Source organism: Ambystoma mexicanum, chromosome 9, assembly GCF_040938575.1.
Source record: "Ambystoma mexicanum isolate Mex_15411 chromosome 9, UKY_AmexF1_1, whole genome shotgun sequence".
NCBI lineage: Eukaryota > Metazoa > Chordata > Amphibia > Caudata > Ambystomatidae > Ambystoma > Ambystoma mexicanum.
In genome coordinates, this window is record NC_090931.1 from 366192732 (window position 1) to 366215079 (window position 22348).

A 22348-nucleotide genomic window follows, 5' to 3' on the forward strand; every position below is an offset into this window, starting at 1 on the left:
CAGTGGGAGAATACCCAAACAACCCATGCCCACATACAGCTAGTCAACAGAGGAAACTTAGGTAAGAACCCCCAAGGGACAGGTAGGATGTGACCAGAACCCCAAACCGTAACATCGCCAATACGGGGCCAGGATGATGCCGGCCTCAGCCAGGTAGGCATACCACTGGAGTACCACAGAGGAAAGCTACGACTCCTAGACATGCCTGCCAATTAGGCGGAGGGACTGCAGTGCCAGGCACACAGGATGATAGTGGATGTTGAGCGCAGAAACGCAGAGACGAAAAGGTAAGGAAAACGACCGAATGTACCTCTAAAACCTCAATTTCCGCATGCACTTCCCATACACAAACTCGCACAACCAGATCTCTGCACAGCAATCCACACGCACTTCACCACACTGCAACAACAGACCAACAACATCACACCCAGCAAAACAGCACATGGGCTGCCACAACGACCCGAAAACCGCACTCCAGCTCAGCGAACAGTGCAAACCGAACTGAAGCTGCCAACAGGACATCATAACTCACGTTCCTATTCCCACTACACGATACTAACCACTCCTCTCCCACAACCTGGGGCCCACTCCGGTAGTGACGGTGCGTGGCACAAATACCTTTAACATTAACTATCAGATGCATAATGCAAGTAAACTAGGCAAGGCTGGAGGTGCAATTTACACAGGACATCAGCAACTTCAGATTTATGTAAACGTCCGCATTGCTTTATTAAGAGAACCATGCCTGCCTTTATCACTGTTTCAAGCAAACTTATAGATTATTTTACTTTATATAAAGTGTGCAGTTACACAAAAGGAAACAATGTTTTGCTTATACAACAGGAACTAGCTTTGTGAAGCCTTGTACTTATTTACTCTACCTTTTGTTTCACAAACTAATCAACTGCAGGGTTTAGAAGAAATGTGTTTTTAAAATGCACAGCGACCATCACACAGTGCACACTATCACTTTCCAGGATGATGTGGGCTTAACAAATAAAAGGGTCACAGAAGCAGACCCAGTGGCTTCCCATTAATTGCTGACTTCTGAGCAGCCCTTGACTGACAGAAGAGCACAGCAGGAAACTTCAATGGGGGCCCATCAAAGCCATGAAGGCTCCTGCATGGGCCATCCTCTCAAACAACCTAGCAGAGCTTCCCAAACCCCAATGAGCACCCCAGACTCCACAGGGCCTCATAAGCCTGATTAGGGTCCCCGCTGGAGAGTGTGTGAAACCCACCACACCCCCATAAGCAATACCCTTGGCTCTATGGGGTACACATAGCAAGGCATACACAACATGCCACACATGTTGTGTATGCCTTGCTATGTGTATGTGGTAAGATTTATGTAGGTTCCACCATCAGGCAGCTCCGTGTTAGAATCAGGGAGCACATGGCACGTCTCAATAGTCAAGACCCTAAACTGCCGCTTGCAGTGCATTGGCAAACTACACAACAAACCAGCAATAGAGATCTGCGTTTCACTGGTCTCATGAGAGCAAGAAGGGCAAAAGGGGAGGTGACTTACAACTCAAATTGAGACAAATGGAGGCCAAGTGCATCTGTCTTTTGCGATGCACTCTCCTCGGTTTAAATACCGATCACGAGATACAGGTCTTCCTGTGATTCAATTGGTCTCTTTCAAGGTACATTTCCAAATATTGGCCGATACAGCCTCGACTTTTGCAACCATTCTACTTGTTACTATGATTATTACAATTTCACGTGCTGTGTTGTTCAACTGATTTTTGTTTACTTTTTGTGTGCAAGCATTATGTTTTCAACAATACCAATTGTAAAACCATGTATCAAATAATCATTTCCCCAATTGTACATTGTGCTTTGGACTGTATTTTTGGACGCCCAACTACTGTGGTCATCCTACAGCAGCTTTAATATTGCATTGTGCAACTGTTTTTTCTTTGTTTTGCCAAATCATTTTGTGAGAATAGCAACAAGTACACAAGTATTAATTCTAAATGCATGTATGAATCATTAATTAGCTCCAACTGTACAGTGTGCTCTGAATTGCGCATGTGTGACACCCACTAACTGCGGCTAACCTATGTCGCCTTTAGTATTCAATTGTTTATGATTAACAGCTCATCACTCTTATTTCCATAATGGACCATTCAATTTCATGGCCAGTACACTTTTGCAACAATTAGGTCCGCATACGACACTTGCTTTCACTTTTGTATGTTGATAAACAACATTGCACGATCACTCGCGCGCGTGTGGCGTCAAGCGTGCACTCCAGGCATGCGCGCGTTGGGACCTACGCATGTAACAGCACGTTACTCGGAGCGTAGCAACACACGCAATCTATGTACTCCTATACAGGAGGCACATATGAAAAAATACTGGAAATGCTCACGTTTTATTGAATTCATACCAACTAACTTAGCATGGGGACATCACCATGCCGGTATGATCTTCGACTTCCACATCAGCATACCGCACTTGCTTTCACTTTCGCATATTGAAAAACTACGTTGCACGATCACTAGCACATGCAGAGACATGAGGGCACTCCAGGCATGGGCGCGTTGCAGCCTACGCACGTAACAGCTAAGTACGTTGCACGTCATGACACACAGTTTTACAAGAACGTATAATACAGACTCCAATTTACTCACGCGTTGGACCTCAGCACACGCGTATCGGGTCGAGCCAGAGACAGCCATGTCTAACTATCAGGGTAGATAATAGTTAATGGGGCAGCCACCAGGAGATTCAACTTACATTATTATTAATCTTGGACTAAATAATACAAGCTACCCTTATATATAATTTCTGGCCGACGGTTCTTACTATATGGATATTACTTTATCTCTGGATTATACGTTATCTCTGGATTATACCAAGATACACTACCAGATATTCAATTTGTAGCACCTATTGGGACATAATGGAAGAATTATGGGGAGTCTTCGGAGGCTTTTGTTTCACCCCTAACCATACAAATAGGAATAGACTTCCAATTGGACATAACTGAATAGTACTATTACCTTTATAGAATCTTGATTAAATTGGGGTACTGTATTCTGCGCAAATCCATTTTTGATGAATATATTCCAACCAACCAGTCCCCATCAATTCTGGACGACTGGTGAGACATTATTCTAGAATCCTATGTGAATATATATTGACTTTCTGTCATGCAACATTATCATGTACGCATATAGTATCACCTAACGGCAGTTTACCTGCAATTATTTTCAATAAACATATTTGATCATAAAGAGACCCACTGTGCCATTTTCTAATTTTCTTTTCTTAACACACCTCACCCTCCGGTGGACTCCAGCCAATATTTGGGTTGCCATTGCGTACATCCGCAGGGTTGTCACTTTGCGTCTTCAGTGTACACTAATTTAACTATGTTCTACTAATTGTCAATCTAGCTACAGGTATTCACAAGGTCATGTGTTTCTTCTTGTTCAGTTTTTTCCTTCCACCCCAATGCAACCAACATGATTGACATTAACCATGGGGTATGCAATTACTTTATACAATAACTTTCTATTGCCTTACTGCATTACAATTGTTTCCCCTTTTTGTTGCGACAATTTGTCCGATTTATTTTCACTATTTGTCCCATACGGCATATAAATAATTTCATTGTCTATTTTGTTCACAACTGTATGATTTTGCCTGCCTTGAGAACGACGCTTGTCGAAACTTGTGTCGGCTAATATGTTTTGCAAATAAAAATATTCTGACTAACTGCCAATCAACTGTATATTTAAACTTCATTTAGTAATATCATCACACATTTGGACTCATGTATAACCAGTGGGTAGAGCGCACCATGCCAGTCATACAGTAGTGTACACTGTAAGATCTGGGCTCGCAGCTCTGTGCTGGAGTAGGTGTCTTGGAGGTTAGGATGGTGATGCAGGGGAGTCCTAAAACTGCAATAATGGAGGAAGTGCTGAATGGCAAGGTTGCAGTGCACCGTGTAGAGCTGTGCATTGGTTTCGGGCTTGCATGGGAGATTCTGAAGGTCAGGAGGAGGTGCATTGGCAGATCCCCGGGCGGCTCGGAGTGTGGTGTGATAATAGCAAGTGGTGTGATAATAGCAGGTGGAGTTGATGAGGATAAACAAGCATCACAACTATTTGGGTGGTGGCCTAACTTCCCTAATATGTAAGAGCATTACAAATTGAGCAGTATGCTCGAATTTAAATATAGAACTGATGAGCAGAGGATAGAAGCCGCTTCTGGGCACCTGACCTCAAGCAGAAGCCGTTCTGGGGAACTTTAACAGTGATCTACATGTTTTTCGAATATCACACAGTCAATTCCACATAGGTTGTATGCCACCTGGTGGCCAGGGGAAGAATAAGTGCTTTTGGATAGCTGCAGGGTTTAGCTAACTAGGAGCTGCAATGTCAACTGCAGGAGCTAAATAACTAGCAATAATGTACATCTCTGATGAGATGTGTGTCAATGGCAGGTTGGTGATGCAAGGACAGGTATGTCTGGCAGTTACCCTAGTAATTTAGCATAAGCAGGTGCCTTAGAGGCAGCCCATTTTATTGGTAGCCCATAACTGATAACACAATGTTATCTATAACATCCCTGGGGGGACAATGTTGTGACCGCATGGTTTCTCTTTTGCTCACCAGTGCCTGCTGGGCCTAGAGACCCAAGCTACTCCTCAGCGATGAGGCCCAACAAGGCAAACACATGTTTGGGGATGCTTGTGGTCGGTATGCAGACTTTCCATCGAAAAATGTTCCATCCATCAAATTTTTTCCAACAAAAAAATGTGCGATCGAATGCATATTTTTGCATATTTTTGTGGGGTAAGGGTTAATTTTGTTTGGGGTGTGTTTTTAAGGGTTAAAAACAGGGGGTGGAAGGAACCCCAGCCCCCCCAAAAAAACCAATGCATTCAATTAATATTTTTTTGTTGAAAAAATTCGATGGTACTTACCTTCGATGGAAAACATTTGATGGAAAGACATGTAACCCTTGTGGTCTTGTGCAAAAGGGATATGATGAAGCAGTTCAGGTTGGGCTGCTTCTTTTGGGGTTCGACCAAAACTGATTTGCATATGGTCCTTCCCTTTTATAATGGCTTGCCATGTGCAGAATGGTTGCCCAGAGCAATGCCAGAAGTCAAGATTAATTCTAAACCTTCCAGCCATCACCTCTTGTTTTGCTTAGTCACCAGGATGTCACGACAACTTTTGTGGCCGATCTTGCAGATAAAGGCTACATGATCAGAGATGTTTCCACACATCTAGACGTACAAAGATGCGGGTATCGAATGTCAGTGGGCCTCATTAGGACCCTGCTGGTCCGGAAACAACAGTGGCGGTAAGCCTGCCACCACTGTTGTTTCCGGACTGGCAAACTAAGAGTTCTGCAGGCGGGTGGCCTTACACCCGCCAGGCCTGACCTGGCGGGAGTGACGCCACCCGCCTGCAGACGGAAATGGAAACACCTGCACTGTTAATAACGCCATGGGAATGGGGAGTAACGTTATTCTGCCTCCGGAATTACCAGACCACCGGGGCAGTAATGCCCCGTTAAGTCCAGCAAGTCCGGAGGCGGTAATTCATTCCGTGTCCGGTGGCAGTCTACTGGTTTTTCCGGCACAGCTACCGCCGGACTCATAATGAGGCCCACTCTTTACCAAACGACAGGAGATCATTGCTCCACAAACCAATGTGTGTGTGTGGAGCGATGCTGTTGGTTAACTATTTCACAAGGCACTTAAGATGGCAGCCACACGGATGATGTTCAGATGGAATAATACTGCAATGGTGTACCATGTAACAGAGAGGTTGGAAAATTGGTACAGTTGTGCAAAACGAGGGTAACAGACGGGCATGGATCCTATCATATGCTGAGAGGAGGCGCTTTGGTCACGTCAGCCGGATGCTCAGCGAGGCAGCTGCAGGAAGTCAACAGTGTGCTGAAATAGGGGCTGGCGTGCACTCTATTTTACCCAGACAATTAAGAAACACAGCAGTGCAGCAATTATGTCTGCAGCAGAAGGCCTGGGAAGGGGGAGCGAAGCAATCCTAGTTTTGCCACTCTGCCCGGGATAAGGGTATGCGCGCATGCCCCTGCACACCCGCCAGCTCGTCCTAATCACTGCAGCAGATTCCTCTGCCAGTATCCAGGTAACTCAGCTGTGTCCATGGGCATCTGGTCACCACCAGCAGGGCTCTCGGTAGCTCCTGTACATCCATGTTACCCCCTGGGTTTTGTGGTTTGGGGTTTCACCCTCGCCACAGAGCGGTTTGACGAAGCAAGGTTGGCAATAGAGTTGAATGGCGAGTTTGAAGGACCAAACAAAAAGCTTGCAAGTGCAAGACTTCCCTTCTTTCACTTTTTTTTGGGGGGTAAAAATTGCATCAACAAGATTGCCTCCTCCTGTGGCGAGAGGCAGCGAGCAAAGGAAGCTCTGTCCAGCAGAATGTGGACCACCTGATGCTTGTGCTACAACTCCCGGTCTCTAGAGATGCTGTCCGGGTAGTTGGTGGGTGTGCCGCCCAGCCAGGGAGGGTTTAATGGATTTGCGTCTGCGGTGGTACCAGTTGAGGCGCCTCGTGACACCAACTTCTCTGGAGTGGTTGACTCGTGTTTTGCCACCAACCAGGGAAAGCATTTTCAGGTACGGTTAAACAAAACATTTTTTTTTTTTAAAAAGAGGTCAATTAACACTGTCATCCGGGGGCTGGAAACACTGTTTGTGCTACCAACCATGGTCTGCCTATTGAGTGAATTAGAACCCACTTATTATTATTATTATTATTACGGTATTTATTGAGCATGGATGAAGCAAGGGAGCGCATTGAAATCCCAGGGGGAAGAAGAAGGTTTGGGAGAAGGGAACCAGGGGATTGGGCATCTAACAGAGGACGAAGGGCAATAGTTAGCAATGGGCCCACAAGTAAGCAGGGGAGGAAACAATGGGGAGCAGATCCCCCCCCCCACCACCCCCAGTCTCGGGTAGGGTGGGCAGTGGATGGTATATGGACCCAGGTGTTAAGGAGGAGCTATTCCTTGAATAGGAGGGTCTTGAGCTCCTTCCTGAACTTTAGAAGCGAGGGGGTGAGTCGGATGATGATGGGGAGGAGGTTCCAAAGTCTTGGACGCAGACAGAGAAGGCCTCTCCTCTGTTTAATTCCCGCGCCTGCAGAGTACACGTCTGCGCATGTCTTACTTCTGGTAGATCCTGAGATGCTGAGTTCCCCAGTGAGGTAGCTTGCAGACTTCAGGGAGACAGCCTTTTAGATGACGCAGCAGAATTTTTAAGAGGATCCAGTGCAGATCGATGCGGTCGAATTTGCAGAGATAGGTTGGTCAGCACTCACTACTATGAACTGGGTGATGAAACCACAACCATTTATGATTAATGGAGACGGAGTGTGAGGTCGGCCTGGGAAGAGGATACCGGATGCAAAAAGGAAGGCTGTTTCACCCCAAAAATGTTACATGCCCCCAGGAGTCCCAGTAGGTAGCCGCCATTTAGGCAGCCTGTGTAAGTGTAACGGTCACCTGATTCCCGTAGAGGCGCCGGTCTTGACTGGGCGTATACCGTATCTGCAAAGGTGATGTGTAACACACGGCTGGCTCTTTGGGCTGGACCTCTGTGCACTGTATGTCTGACTTGAAGGGTAAGGTGTCTGCAGATAGAAAATATGGGATTAAGGAACTGGGTTATTGAATGTCTCTCTCTTCTTCCCTTTCTCTTCTCCTGTAGAACCCGAAAGTTTAACGCTCTCACCTTAGGTAAGTGAACGCCGTGCTCTCCATCTGCCTCGGGGCAGGGTGCTGTAACCAGTTTCTTCACTGGATAAGGGGAGCAGGCCTCTTGACTTCAGAGGACTGCTGTCCGTCGTTTACTGCATGAACGGTAAGTTTCGAGTAATTCTAATGTCTTTAAAGTCTTTAGTAATGATGTTTCTTGTTTTGCAGGGTTCCGGCGATGGCGGATGACGGGCTGAAGTGAGTTGAAGATGGAGCCCATGTGATGAATAGAAGCGCCTGGAAGCACGTAAGTAAGCGCTTGTTGCCTGCTTCACGATGTGCTCTAACTGTCTTTTTATTTTGCAGGTACAAGTTCGGAGCGGCTGCAGGGTGCCGGAATACCCACTGGGTTAGATGTGGAAAGGAGTAATGGCACGTGAGTATTAAAGTTCCCCAATGTCTTTAAACGCACCTTGTTTTGTCTTTCAGATGCGGGATGCAGCGCCGAAGGCCTCCGAAGCGTGCGAAGAGTTGGTAAGCTTTTGTCTTTCAGATGCCGGAATGCAGTGTGAAGACCTCCGGAGCGCACGAAGAGTAGGTAAGCCTTTGTCTTTCAGATGCCAGAATGCAGCGCGAGGCGTTGGTGACAGCCGATGGACCAGGTAAGTGAAGAGCTGTCACTGAAGACCGTAATGCTAACCTGTTCTTTCTTGTCTTTATAGGTGTTGCTGAAGACTGGATTCAGGATGGTAAGCCTTTTTCCTTAGGCCCAGGATCAGATGCAGAAGACACGATGAGCGTTCTGCTGCAGAGGATGCAGAATAATGCAAAGCAAGATTCATCCATCGGGTGTGGTTTAAATAGCCTCCTGTAGTGCTTAGGTGTCTCCTTCCACAGCCACGCCTAAGTAAGAAAAGAGTTCCTGCTTTCCAGAAGAGTTCCAGTGTTCTGAATCTAGGGAGTGGCTCCTGCCCCACCCAACAGGAAAAGTAGTTCCAAACAGAAGAGGATCAGAGGCTCAACTGGCAGGCAAGTAAGCAGCATGGTCTGCTGCAGGTAAGTCCACCCAAGCATTATGAGCCCGGTGCTTCCAGCGCTGGGACTGGGCATATTTATGAGCCTGGTGCCACTGGCGCCAGGACTGGGTCCAAAAGGTCCCAATTGGGACTGGTTGGCACTCGGAACCTGGGTTATGAATCTGCTTCCAAGGGAGTTGTGAAAACCCTGACCTTTTGGAAGCAGAGATCATGACAGTAAGCAGGTGTGCTCCTGTAAGCAGGGATATTCCTCACTTTTAATTTGACCCGCAGATCTTAAGAACAAGCTAGTTGAGGCCTCTTTTAAACCCAGGCCAAGTTGCTGTGTCTTTGTTTGTACAAGTGTCTGATATCAGTGTCCAATTTCTGTATGCTATTATGGATGGATGGGCACCGATAATGGATCGATAGCCTGGCCTGAGCCTCCTCAAACTCCACTGACCTGTTCTTGGGTGGATGGCCCACAGGAGTGTCTCAACTAGAGGAGAAATATCCCTGCATAACAGTCTTTGTCCTGCCCTGGGGCAGTCCAGCACTGAAATGCTAGGCAATTATCCTCTGAACAAGAGTACCAATAGCAACTCCATACACGTGTTTCAGCCTAGTCGGGCCTCATCAGTGAGGTGAAGCTGTGCCTCTCTCAGAACAGTGATCAAGAGGTCCACGTCTGGATTCGGGATTCCCCTGGTAACTCTGGGTAAAACCCAAAGTTACTTATTATGCAAAGCACACATTTAAAGTCTTAAGATAAGGTGACAGCAGCCAGCAAAGTGCACATTTAATGCTATGAAAGAAATATATTGCTGTGTAGCAGCCTAAATAGAGACAGCTGCTTGCCCCCACCCCTCTCCCCACTTCCCTGAGGCTCTTGAACACATACACAGAACAACAAAATCACAACAGTGGGACTGTTAGGCATACAAGGTACTGATAAGTTCCAATTGATCTTCTGGGCCTGCCTGTCCAGCAAAAGATGTGCAGAACCCTAATTTGCATGATATGGATTGACATGATCAGAAGCAACATCACAGTAAATAACATTACAGGCAGGGGCATCAGTCTTCAGTAATCTAGGACACCATTGGTAAAGACATTAAAATAAGTTTTCAAGTATAAGCCAAGAAAATAATGTGCTGGGTAATATATACAAATAATATTATTAATATGCAGCAACTGAATAGTTAAGTAAACCATGAGGGTTTTTCTACAAAGGGAAAATTTCAAACTAAATCACTTCTAGTGACACCCAATGTCAGCTGATAAGGCACAGTGAGATTAAATTATTTGCCCAGGATCACACATTTTGTTAAAGTGGTGAAAATAGTATGTGGACCCAGGCTGTGATTTAAGCACTTGTCTACATATCTTTGCAGTGATTGGTCACAAATATTTTAAGGATGGATTTCCGAAAACAAAACAATTTGTTTTCTATCAATGCCTTGAAAAGTACACAAATCACATAAGAAACCAACTTGGCATTATATACATTGCTATATAAATAGGTCAAGCCAAAAGACATATATAGCTTTATTTTCTCGGACCCTGAATGCATGATTGCAGTAGTAGCCTGCAAAGGCATGTGGCCCTAAAAACAAAATCATTTGGTTTTAAAACAGGTATTCACAGGTTCAATATAAGGTCATCTACTTGAGCTAATATTTTACACAGCATGCAACATTATACTCCCTTCCCATGTATTATCACCCACCAATTACCCCTTCTAAGGGACAACAGTCCTTACCTAGGCGCCCACGTGCCTGGGTCATCAACCTCTAATCGGTTTATTGACATGAGGTTGACACAAAGCTGAACATGGGGGTAATAGGGTAGCAGTGGAACGGCTCTGTGCTTCCCTGCGCTTTTAACTTTCACACAAAATGTGTGAGCTGGGAAAACTTTGGACAAATTATCCTGCTTCAGAGGTGAAAAGTCAGGCCTAGTCCCTGTCTCGAGCTGGGTGTGTGCGAGTTACGGCCCATGAAATTGGGTTTCATCTGGGCTTGTTTAGCTGCCAACTGGGTAGAAGGTGAACACAGAGAACTCGCACAAAGGGGATTTTCGTCATCCATGTGGATCTTTTTGGCCCGTTTCAATACAACCTTATCTAAGTGACTGCATTTTAATTGTTTCCCTCTTGTTCATTTATCTATTTCAGCTGTGATTGTGTTTAGGTGGGCAGCTAGGGCAAGCACCTGCTCACCTCGCACCAAATATATTCCCCTTTTACTCTTTGCCCTCCTGCTTCCTTTTTCTCCCATACAGCACTCTTTTTGCCCCCCTCTTTTTTCCTTACCAGCAATTTCCCCCTCTACTATATAGTTCCTGCTTTTTTTACCACTATGTCATCCTCTGTTCTTGCCTCTTACCCTTAATCCTCTGCTCGCCTTGTCTTTCTCCATTTCTGCCAAAGGCTCTTTGTTATAAAGATACTGTTCTCTTCCTCATTTTGCTGCTATTCGGGTACTCACCTGCTTTCCTTCACTCAATTTCCCGCCCCATTTCCCAGGTCACACACCATTTACCTCTACATTGCTCCACCTCCACTCCCCATTCCTCACTCAGTTGCCTCACTTCTCTCCCTTTCACCTGCCCTCTCTCACTCTTCATTTCTCCCCATCTCTTCAGACCTCCATTATCCCCCATTCTCCTTACACTCCTGAACCCCTGCTCTCTATTTACTCCTCCCATTAATCCTCTTTACCCTGCATTTCCCCTCTCTCGTGTGCCTCATCAACTACTGCCCCATTCTCCTGCACTCTTTCATTCACCTGGATCCGTTCAGTGCTTTATCTCCTGCCTTCCTTCACTCTCAATCTCACCCTCACGCTTTCCTTCATTCTCCACTCTCCTGTCCCAACAGTGTTCATGTTACCCGCCCCTTCTCTGCTTTTCTCCCTCACTATCCTGCCCTTATTCCCTCTCCATTTCCATTCACTGCCCTGCAGCAGGGCCTCTTGGAGCTGGAGGAGATATGGAGGTGGTGTGTTGGAGTTAAGGCATCTTTCAAGTGCCACAAGCAGCACCCACAAAAAAGCTAACCCCTGGTATGTTTTGAGATTAAAAGGTGAACTCCCTTATATTCGTTATGTTCAATGACATTTCAAGTGCGTGGAGTAAGAACACCGGGGACATGCACAAAATGGTTCTGCATGCTATAGGAATTATCATGCGATACCACCTCCTGTAATGTCCCCTCCCATTGCCTTGAACCCTATCATTTCCATTAGCTTCAATATCTATCTTTCAATATTACCCCGATTGACAGCAAAACCTGGCGAGGAGGCCCAGGTGTCTCTAGCTAGAACCAGACCCACCAACACAGAAAACTAAAAAACACAACTTTAAAAAAAAATTAAGCTTTTGTCCCTAGAGTTCATCATTGTGCAACTCCACCCCCTCTAGGCTCCGCCTCCATGAACTGCCCACCTGGGGCTCTCTATCATCTTTGCCCACGGGGCCCTTTGCCTTAAATCTGCCACTGGGGGCTATCCCCCTTTTAATATGATACTCTGAAGTTAATAATAACCCACTCTTTGCAGTGTATTTTAAGCCCAAGTTCCAGTATCTGGCTTTCCCAAATATACTCCCGAGTGCCCAATTACTATGTGCGTGTATTACACTATGTGTGGATGCAATTTCGCAGCATCATGGAGCTGTCCAGGCTGAAGCCCCCCCACCCCACAGCTAACATTTCAGCCCTTTAACAGTTCAAAGGATCAGGAACATGCTTCTGGGCTCATTTTGTTTCTTCCGGAGGCAAATCTGATATCTGCTCTGATGATCGAGCGTGCCTGTTTTCCAGAGTCACAGCCCCCCTGATACACACAGGTTGCGACCCTGGCTCTGCAGCCAGTGCCTTAATGAACTGACAACAGGTTTCTTTTGTCATCAGCAGCATAGCCTTTCTTATCCATGATAGCGAATTTCCAACTGCAAATCTGTGACAGTTAAAGCGAGCAACACAATAAAGAACCCTTTGAAAATGTGTTCATACCCATAATGTCTAATAGCTTGATATGCTAAAGTTTGCTTTGATGTCCTTATTTGAATGTTCTTAAAACCATACATAGCACCACACTGGAGGTTTGTGACGAACCTCCATACCAAAGTGAGTTTATTGCACAACTTGTGTTATGTGTCTTAAAGTGCTGAAAATAAAGTGGCTAAATAGATATTTTGCCTTTTGCATTTTAGAGTTTTCCATTCAGGATGTAGAAAATAAAGGTGCACTGATATTATTTTGGCCCAACATGCTGCTATAAGGATCTACATGTTGTCATGATATTTTACTATGAAATGTGTGTATTTTGCAAGTAAACTCTATAGGACAGCATTATTATAGGTCTTAACACCCAAAACTTAAATATTTGTTCCAAGAAAAGCGTGGAAGAAGGCGGCCGTGCCCAAGTTGCACAGTGGGTTAAAGTCGCTGTTTAGCGTAAGTGTGTGATCCCGGCTAAATAATGTAATCTTACCCGGACTTCAAGTGCAGAAATGTGAGTGCTTATAAGTGATTACGTTTACACCTTTACAATAGGACAGTTTTAATAAGTTTAGGGACACATTGGTGTACCCTGGTGCTCCTCTGCTAGTGGCTCCAATACTGTCAAATAGTATTGCATTATTGCTGCACTGGCCCTCCCCCAGTCTTGCAACACTTGGTTTGACAGGCAGACAGTCTCGCCAGTCAGTGCACCAGAGATTCTAGTATAGCGGACTAACTGTGGTAGAAACAACATTACATTTTCTTCCCTGTTGCTCCCAGCCACTGAAGTTGCTTGGGCCGTCCAGAGCACTGCCCCACTCTCTGCAATGTCCTGTTATGCTATGATATGATATTGAGCCTTTCATTGCATAAAATCTGCAATTTTTACACTTTCTAGGACCTTCAGGATCTGCAAGAACTGGGTGTTTTCAGACTTAAAGGAGAGTTAACTGATTGTAACATTAAAGCTGCACTAGAATAGTCTCAGTACAAGGAGTCAAGAGGTTAGATGTCCGTACACAAGTAAGTTTGCCACTCCTCCACCGTCTCTGAAGTTAGCTCCTCTACTTACATTTGAAGGGTCAGCCCGCGCCTACGTTTTAGCCTAGGTGCACCCCTGGATGTGCGCACTTGCATTTTGTTAGGCAGAGAGGTGAGGGAAGCCTTCCATCGACACTATGCATATTGTGCTTTAAAATATACTATTTGATAGTTGGTCCCCACACCAGACCATTGGGGGAGGGGTGGTGGGTAGAACTGTGGGGGCGGAGCCTCCAAGTTTGCCATGCCTATTTTCTGAAGTGGCCCCTCCCATCACCACTTAGTCTCCGCCCCACCCCGAAATGTAAGTTTCATTGCGCCCCTGTGTTAATGGGCATTGGGGGTAGTGGGATGGCCTTGCCACAGGGATTCCCACCACCACAGTATGGGGATCACAGGCTGGAGTCGCAAGCGGTGCTGAAGGCCAAGATGGAGGCGTCCTAACAGAGCTGCATGTGTAGCAAGGAAAGCCAGACGGCAGACAAAAAGCAGGTAAATGACGCCATGCACCCCAACCCGCCCTCGCGCACCCCCGCCCTGACTCGAACTCAGTCACTATCACAAGGCCACCGGTACATGCTTCCTCTATTCCACCGAGATTAGCCACAGGAGAGGAGGGGGAGGAGAGAGAGAGACACCGCAGGCGATGGAGGCGTCTTCCACCACCCCATCTGCGGCAGGAGCCAGACCCGCCCCAGCAACTGCAGGCAGGGGTGTTGCTAGGTCTGGAAAAGACCCAGGGCTATGCTGATGTTGGAACTGTTGGGACTGGGGGCTAGCTAGTCTTTTGGCTGTAGCTCCTGAGGTTCTATCCGGGGGTACAACCAAAAGACCAGGGGCTATATCCCCCTTGCTCCCCCCCCCCAGCAACGCCTCTGCTGCAGGCTGTTCAACATGAGAACGTGACATCCGCTCCATACACTGGGGAGCTGCCTGCCAGCATGTACAGTTTCAGGGGACACCCCACTATCGAGCGCACGCAGCCTTGCCAGGAATTAATCGTTGCACAGTGGCACACACCTCGGAACAGCCTCAGAGTGTGGGGTATAGGTGCGGCATGATAACAGGGACAGCCTCACGCCACAGAGCACACATTCACTCGTTGGGTGCGAGTCCAGCATAGTCTCAATCACTTTGTCACCCCCTGCAGCACAGTCTCATCACGAGTGGGAGTCGGACACGCTAGGAGCACTTTATCTCTCACAGGGTGTGTCTCACACCTTGTAGCACAGCCTTGTTTACTTGGTTTGTTTACTTGTTTACTTGTAGCCCAGCTTCACTTGCAGATACTGAGTATTCCAGTCAGTGCTTTAAGTTGGATGCTAAAATGAGGGGGCGGGCGTTCTCGTTAGGGGCTGGGCCTACTTAAGCCACTCCCCTAACGGGAGCCCCCCCTCGCCTAAGAAGAGAGGGGAGGACGCACTGGCATTACCTTTGGTGCACCCAGCCCCTCCTTTTAAACAAAAGGAGGGGCAGGTCGCACCAAAGATGTCAAGTCAATGCACCCCAGTTCTCAGACGCAGCAGGCAGCCCTTTCATTCAAGGAGCCATGTGGTTAAAAAACACAGGCTCCTTGAGTGAAAGGTCTGTCTGCTGTGTGACGACTAGGGCTTTAAGTGGGCCAGGACTAGTTGGGGCATAGCCCCAGGCGACTCAGACATTGGTTTCTGAGACGAGGCCCTGCAGGGGCTCACTAAAGTCCCATGCTAACACAAACCCACCAGGCTGCTAGAAGGCAAGGCTTTTATCCTAAAACCTGAACCTCTTGCATGTAAGCAAGAGCTTCAGGCTTTAAAAAAAAAAAGCCTTGCATTTATTTTTTGGTTTGAATTTTTTTTAATAGGTCATTTAAACGATCCTACTATACCCTGAGCATTCAGGTCATGCAAGTGCAGGTTATTTATAAGACACTTTTATTTTTTAAGCACAGTTCCATGATTCGAACCTGTGTAGCTCAGCGTGGTCCTGCTTCCAAGACCTGCGCGGTGCCACAGAGCTATCCTCCCTTCAAATTGTGTGGCCTACCCCCCTACGAGGCCCCCCTTTTATTATATATGTATGGGTGATGAACCTTGCATCTCTAATGAAAGGGGTGCCCGGCAGGAGTTCGGCGACAAAATGAAAAGGCAAGGCGACTTTTCTATATAAAGCCTGAAGCCCTTGCATTTAAGCGATAGCTTCAGGCTTTACAAAAAAAAGCCAGCATTTTATTGTGTCGCCGACATCCTGCCAGACACTCCTTTCATTGGAGATGCAAGGATAATTACCCTCGCACCCCAGGTGAGAGGGTGATGATCCCCTGATCTCCAGTGAAAGGGGTGCTGGCAGGGGGTCAGCGCAGCAATCAAAAGACAGGCAACACTTACCTGACCCGAGTGCTGCCCATTAAGCCAGGGCTCCAGCCCTTTTGGAAAATCGAGCCAGGACTCTTACTGGTTTGTGGCCCAACAGGCAACATTCAGGTTAAGTCTTGTCTCTTAATTGCGGTGATGACCCTCTGCTGCCCACTACACCCCGGCTCGAGTTTCAGGCCACTTAAGGCACTGGTGATGACTCTGTACTCAGAAAGAGGGGGGGGGGCTGGAAGGCCTGGCTTTCCTATTGTTTCTGAATAAAGCGTCATCACGCAGCATGAAAGCCCTTTAACCGCATGAAGACTCTTTATTCAGAAACAAAAGGAGAGCAAGGCCCTCAAACCCTCGTCCTGTTTCTGAGTAGAGAGTCATCAGGCAGCCCATGTAGCCGAAGCCAAGGTTACACAGGCTGCCTGCAGGTGTCAGTACTTAGTTGCCTTTTCTTTTTTTCTAATCCCAAGTACTGACACCTGCAGGCAGTCCCTGTAACCGTGCAGCTCTTCGGCTACGCAGGCTGCTTGAGGTGTACGCGTGGCTGGAACTAGTCTGGGGTGGGCCCCAACTCAGGAACCCTTTCTGGAGACTGCTGGGGCTTGGTCGCAGCTATCCCCGGCCCACTGAAAGCCCTGCTCCCAGCTTCGAGTATTCTCTCATTGGGTGAAGTCTCACCTCTAAGAATGCAGACTGACTCCTAGCATGAGGGTCCCACACACCACTCCAGCAGCCCAGTTTTGCTCATTAATTGTAAGTCTCCCATCTTGGGAGTACCGTCTCAGGGAAGCACGCCTCTCAGAGTGCGACCTCACACTCTGCAGCACAGCGTCACTCATGCGACTGCTGAGGCTCTCAAACAGTCTCACTTATTGGATGGGCTCTCATCCTGGAACACAATTCTACTCATTAAACGTGCCCCACTTGGGAGCAGAGTCTCACACCTTGGGAGTGTTACTCACGAGGTGCGAGTCTCACGCCCACGCCGTGTAGGCCCGTCCTGCTGACTGCGTGCGACTCTTTTTGGAGCACTGTTTTACTGCCGTTCAGTGCGAGTTCCACTCATTCGGACAGTCTCCCTGACCTCGTTGTCCAGTTCTACTGGCTTGGTGTGCTCCTCACACGCGGCATCAGTCTCAAATAAACGGCCGCTTACCGCAGGGAACATTAATTTGTCTTTTTAAACGTTTCACTTACCCTAAAATATCCCTCCATGGCGGAGCCGAGGATGGAGAGTCATTGCTTCCGTCCCGTGGTTGAACCTCAGCTCTGGTTCACTTTTTGCACTAGATTGCACCACAGGGGCGGTTGAACGTGGTCTACATTCCCGCCTGTAAAGGTGTGCCCCGGAACTCCACTGCTGTCTACGCTCAGAGGTTCACAGCGGTGGGGGCGCGAGGAAGGCGAGGGCTGAACTTTTGATCAAATGCAATGACCGCTCGCGGGGCATGCGTGTTGTGCCGTCAGTAAATGTGCCGACACCTGGTCTTCCCACTCCCTGCCCCTCATCTTCACATTCCTGGCGTCTTTTCCTGCCTCTCCTTGAATGTTAGGCTTCAGGGGACAGCAGCAGGAGAAGGGGGGTTAGGGGCGGGCTTGCAGTATGACCCCCTTTGTTTGCAGCGCTGGAGAGCACAAATCCCAGGCAGCAGTTTGATAGATCACAGAGATTCAAAAGGAGATCCCACTGCTTAAGATAGCGTCTCAATGTGTTTCTAAGCACTGCAGCTGCACAAGGGCCAGATTACACACATTTTGCACCAGTGCAAGTGCAATTTTGCATGGCATTACTAGGGTAAAAACTGCCCTAGTGCAAAATATACTTCAATGCATGTTTACACCCAGGCAAACTTTGGCCTATGGCAGTGGGTCTGCAACATTTTGGACTAAAGCTCCCATCATCCCGCACAGTTGACTTTGCTGGCCATGGCTGATGGGAGCTGTAGTTCAGAGCATCTGGAGAGCCATACCGTATTAGCACTCAGGCACACCTTGCCCTGGTGCAAAAATGCATTAAACAACGAGAGGTTTGCCCACGTGCAAACTTAGCCATAGCAGCAGCGATTGGGAACCAAAATAGGGCCCTCATATTTCACAGTGCAAGCGAAAATATCATCTTAATTCAGTGTGCTGTATGTGGCAATACACACCATTCTTAGTTCTCCCAGGAAAGAGGCCCGCCGGGAAATCTCAGCCTTACCTGTAGGCCAGTCCACCACTGTGCCCTAGTCTAATACTAGGGAACACGACACTTGTCAAAGTGCAACGATGTTCTATTGTGGCCCAAATTATGTTTTTAATAGGGCAATCATGCCACCAAAATGGCCCTTGCACCGGTGCAACTTTTCTGTTATCTGGCCCCTTGGTGCCACTAGCCCACTCAGGTGGTACTCGATTCATTGAGCTGCACACGATCTCCACAGCCTCCGCTAAACTCGCCAAGCTATCTTATGAAGAACATGTACTTTTCTACCCCACCCTACCCATGTGAGCTCTCTCCTCCAAGTGCCAGGAGATGTGGGGATGAGCCTCACCCGGTGAGGTGCTATCGCCGTGGCCTCCGCCTGGCGAACAGGTTCGTCCAGCCCCACGTGTAGAGGGTTGGGGGCTAGTTGAGGCCCAGTCTAGCTCTAGGGTGGTCCGCGTCGTAGAATCTTTCGCCTCCTTGTGCCATGAGGTGCGCCCTCACAGGGGGGGGGGCAGGTCGAGTCTCGAATTTCTGCGCACTTCCCGCCCTTGAATGGGTTCTTTCCCCTCTTCCTCTGCCAGGCACCTTTCCTGGGGCGACCGAGGGCACGTCCAAACCCGCAGGAGCGCGAGATCACGAAGCCTGAGATTCCAAGAGGAGCCTCGGCGTGAGCTGAAGCAGACTCCCCGCCACCCCCCTCCCTCCCTCCCTCGCACGGTGACGGTGCCAAGCCACATCTCCTCCATTTTCCAGACTGTGAAGGGGCTTTACATTTCCATGCAAAGAGAGCCCACCGGCGACCTCTTCCTTCTCCATACACTGCTGGGAATCTCCAGTAACGCGGCAGTTTAGGACGTCACGTCCCACTCCGACAGAAACCCACAGAAAGACCCAGAAAGAGGCACGAGGCCCCATCACGGTGCAACAACAACACGCTCCTAACCCCAAGGCGAGGAGCACTTGGAAGGACACCACACCCTGGTATAAGAGGCCAGAGTAAAGGGGGGGGGGAATCCAGTACGTGGTGGAAGACCCCCAACGCTTAAAAGAAACCCCCCTACACCTAAAAGAGACCAGAAAAAGGGGCTTGTGCCCAAAGCTCGGAAGAAGACCCTCTGTACTCGGTGGAAGACCCTAGTGCTTGGTAGAAGACCCCAATGTTTAAAAGAAACCCCAGTACTTCTAGAACTGCCCTGAAGAAGGCAATAGAACCCATTGCTAGGTATAAGACCCCCCGATGCTCGGCGGAAGACCCACAGCGCTTACATCAAAACCCAATTACTTCTACAACTTCCCCGAAGGAGTGAAGGGAACCCGTATTAGGTACACGTATCCAAGCGAGCGGTGGACGTTACTGACGTTTCGTGGACGACTGGACCTCCGAAAGGAACTTAGAGGGCCAGTGAAAGAGCCCAATGCTTTTAGAGGCGCCCTGGAGGAGTCAAAGTTTAATGCATGGTGCCAGGCTGAAATCTAGTCTGGAAAAGCACTGGAGAACTTCATGATACCCACATGTTGGGTGAAAGACCACTCTGGTTGGTGACAGAGTCCTGAAGAAGGCGAAGGACCACAATGTTAAGTGAAAGAGCAACGAAGGAGGCATACACCCCCAGGATGATTCCATGGCTTACGACTTTGAAGGAGCAGCAAGCAAGATGAAAGAACCAAGAGAAGGGGGAAAAGGCCACAAAGATTAGTGGAAGATACCAATAATCGGCAGGAGAGCCTGAAGTTGGTTAAACACTGCATGCTGGGCAGCAATGCTCTGAAGGATCCCCAATGCTTGAAGAGCGTTGATCTAGTCGATGCACCACAGCGAAAGGCGGGGCACCCAGAAGAAAGAAACCCAACCCAAGGTAAGTGGGGTCCCGCACCTAATGCAAGTGAAGCACACCTAGGTTCGGTGGAAGAGCCAAAAGGAAGCAGGAAGGAACATACCAAAGAGTGGGGTGGAGTCCATGCTTGAAGGAAGAGCTCTGAGGAAGGTGAACGACCACAATGAAGGACGGAAGAGTCTCATGATGGACGATGGGTCACAATTATTGGATGGAAGAGCACTCAGGTGATGAAGGACCTGATAGTTGATGGAAGAGTCTTGGCGGCATGGAGATGGGAGAAGGAGCCAAATGGAAGTAGATGAAGGACCTCGCTACTTTTAGGAAGGGCCATGGAGTGAGTGAAGAAAGCAATTGTTAGGTGGAAGAGCCCTAAAATAGATGAAGGGCAGAGAATCTTGATGGAAGAGCACTCAGGTTTGTGAAGGACTCTTGACGCTTGAGGTGGGGGGGAAGGACTGCAGTGGATGGTGAAAGAGCCCTGAGATAAATGAAGAGCCACCATTTCTGAAGGAGGAGCATTGAGGTAGGTGATGGAACCCAATGTTTGGAAAAAGAACCACAGGGTAGGTTGGGGACCCCAATACTTGGTGGAAGAGCCAAGTGGTGGGTGAATAACAACAATGCTTGGTGGAAGATGACCGAGGTAGATGAAGGACCCCAATGGTGGAAGAATTTAATGGTAGGTGAATTATCCCAATGTTTGGTTTAAGTGAAGGACTCCACTACAAGATGGAAGCCCTGGGATGAGTACAGGATGACCAAGTCTCACAATTTTGGGGAGATGTGGGACAGCTTTAAAAAAAAGATGGTTGCAAGTAGGGACCACTGAACCCCTAAACCCAATGCCCCTCCAAGTGCCTGCATGGTCACCATCAGTTGTGCTTTTACTTTGTGCACTTTGGCCTCCGTAACCCTTACCAATAAGCTGGATCTCTGCTCCCAACTACCCACAAAATATTGGGGGCGGAGGGTGAAAAATAGTCAGCACTGATATGTTACTTGAGCGGGAAATCAAAAAGGGAACCTTCCAGAGGGGACAGCAGGTCCTAGCCTACCCAGCAAGCAATCCTGTATCAGCATTTCACGTGAAACTGGATGTGTTGCCTGTAGGCAACGACCGTAGGTGCATTAGCCTATTGGGCTATCACACCCGCCCACCTTCCTCTAAGACCAGGAGGCTGAATATGTATTAGCCTTCCTCTGGCCCGTTAAATCCACAGTTCACCCCAATTCGGTGGATATTCCGATATAATTGAGCCCCCCTCCCTCCCGCACTCTCCCCAATCTCCAAGGAAAGCTTAAAGCTAGGTGGTAGAGTCCAGGGAAGGGGCAGGTTGCAGGCGCTTGGTGCTGGTGGTCTTGGGCTCGGGGACATCGCCGAGGAAGTTCGAGGAGCGGACCTCTGAGAAAGGTGGAAGGACCAAGTCACAGAAACACTCGCGATGATGCACTCGTGAGGACTCTGAACAGGATATAAGTCATATCATTTAACCATCCTCACTTACTTGGCCCCTCTGCTGAGGCAGTGGTTCTGCCGGAGCAGCGAACTCAGCATTCTCCGACCCTGCCCTGTCCGATGGGGCGCGCTGCGTGGTCTCCCACCGGGGCAAACACGGTGCAAGCTGGCACGATCTTCTGTCTGCACTGGAGCAGTCAGGGGAAGTGGTACAGTCACAGCACATGCTCCCAGCTGCAGGGCAGGCAGGCACAGGAAGACAGAGGAGGGGCCACTAGGCTGCACATATCGAATGCAGCACCCCTCCCATCAACCACAGTCAGAAAACCACTAGCCCTGAAAGAGGAAGTGCAGTGGGGGAGGGAGGACAGGGTGGAAGGGGCGTAGCTGGGGTTTCTGGAACACCGCCCACTTCCCCTTCCTGAACAGATGTTTGGGAATGTTCTGTAGTCGCCTGAATTTGCCTATGGATTGTATCACGCAGGCACAACCTTCCCGTGTATTTAGCCTCTGCTCCGCTCCCACTAACCCACCCATAATAGCTCTTTAACTCGCAAGCCTCAAAGGGCCAAGAGGCCATGCAGATGAAAAAAAAGCCGCGCTCTTGCAACACCCAGTAACAAATACATCAACACTGTCTATAACACAATATGCGTTATTTACAGGGTCCATGCAGGGCTTTAAGTGGACCAGGGGGTAGCCAGGGCTGAGACTCGGCAGTATTCAAAAATTGTTTCCG

At 48.2% G+C, this 22348-nt stretch overlaps 1 protein-coding gene across 3 annotated transcripts in view; it reads right to left on the minus strand.

Moving 5' to 3' along the window:
• The window catches only part of LIMK1 (LIM domain kinase 1), a 340745-nt gene that overhangs the window by 213868 nt on the left and 104529 nt on the right, over positions 1-22348 (minus strand). Inside the window, exon 1 of one of the 3 annotated variants that reach the window (XM_069614803.1) lies at positions 21659-21919. The exons of the other annotated variants lie outside the window; for them this stretch is intronic. Within the exon in view, the coding sequence (XP_069470904.1) occupies positions 21659-21708 (50 nt within the window). The 5' untranslated portion in view covers positions 21709-21919. Of the gene's footprint in view, positions 1-21658; positions 21920-22348 lie in introns of those variants that run through there. 3 annotated transcript variants of the gene reach the window in all.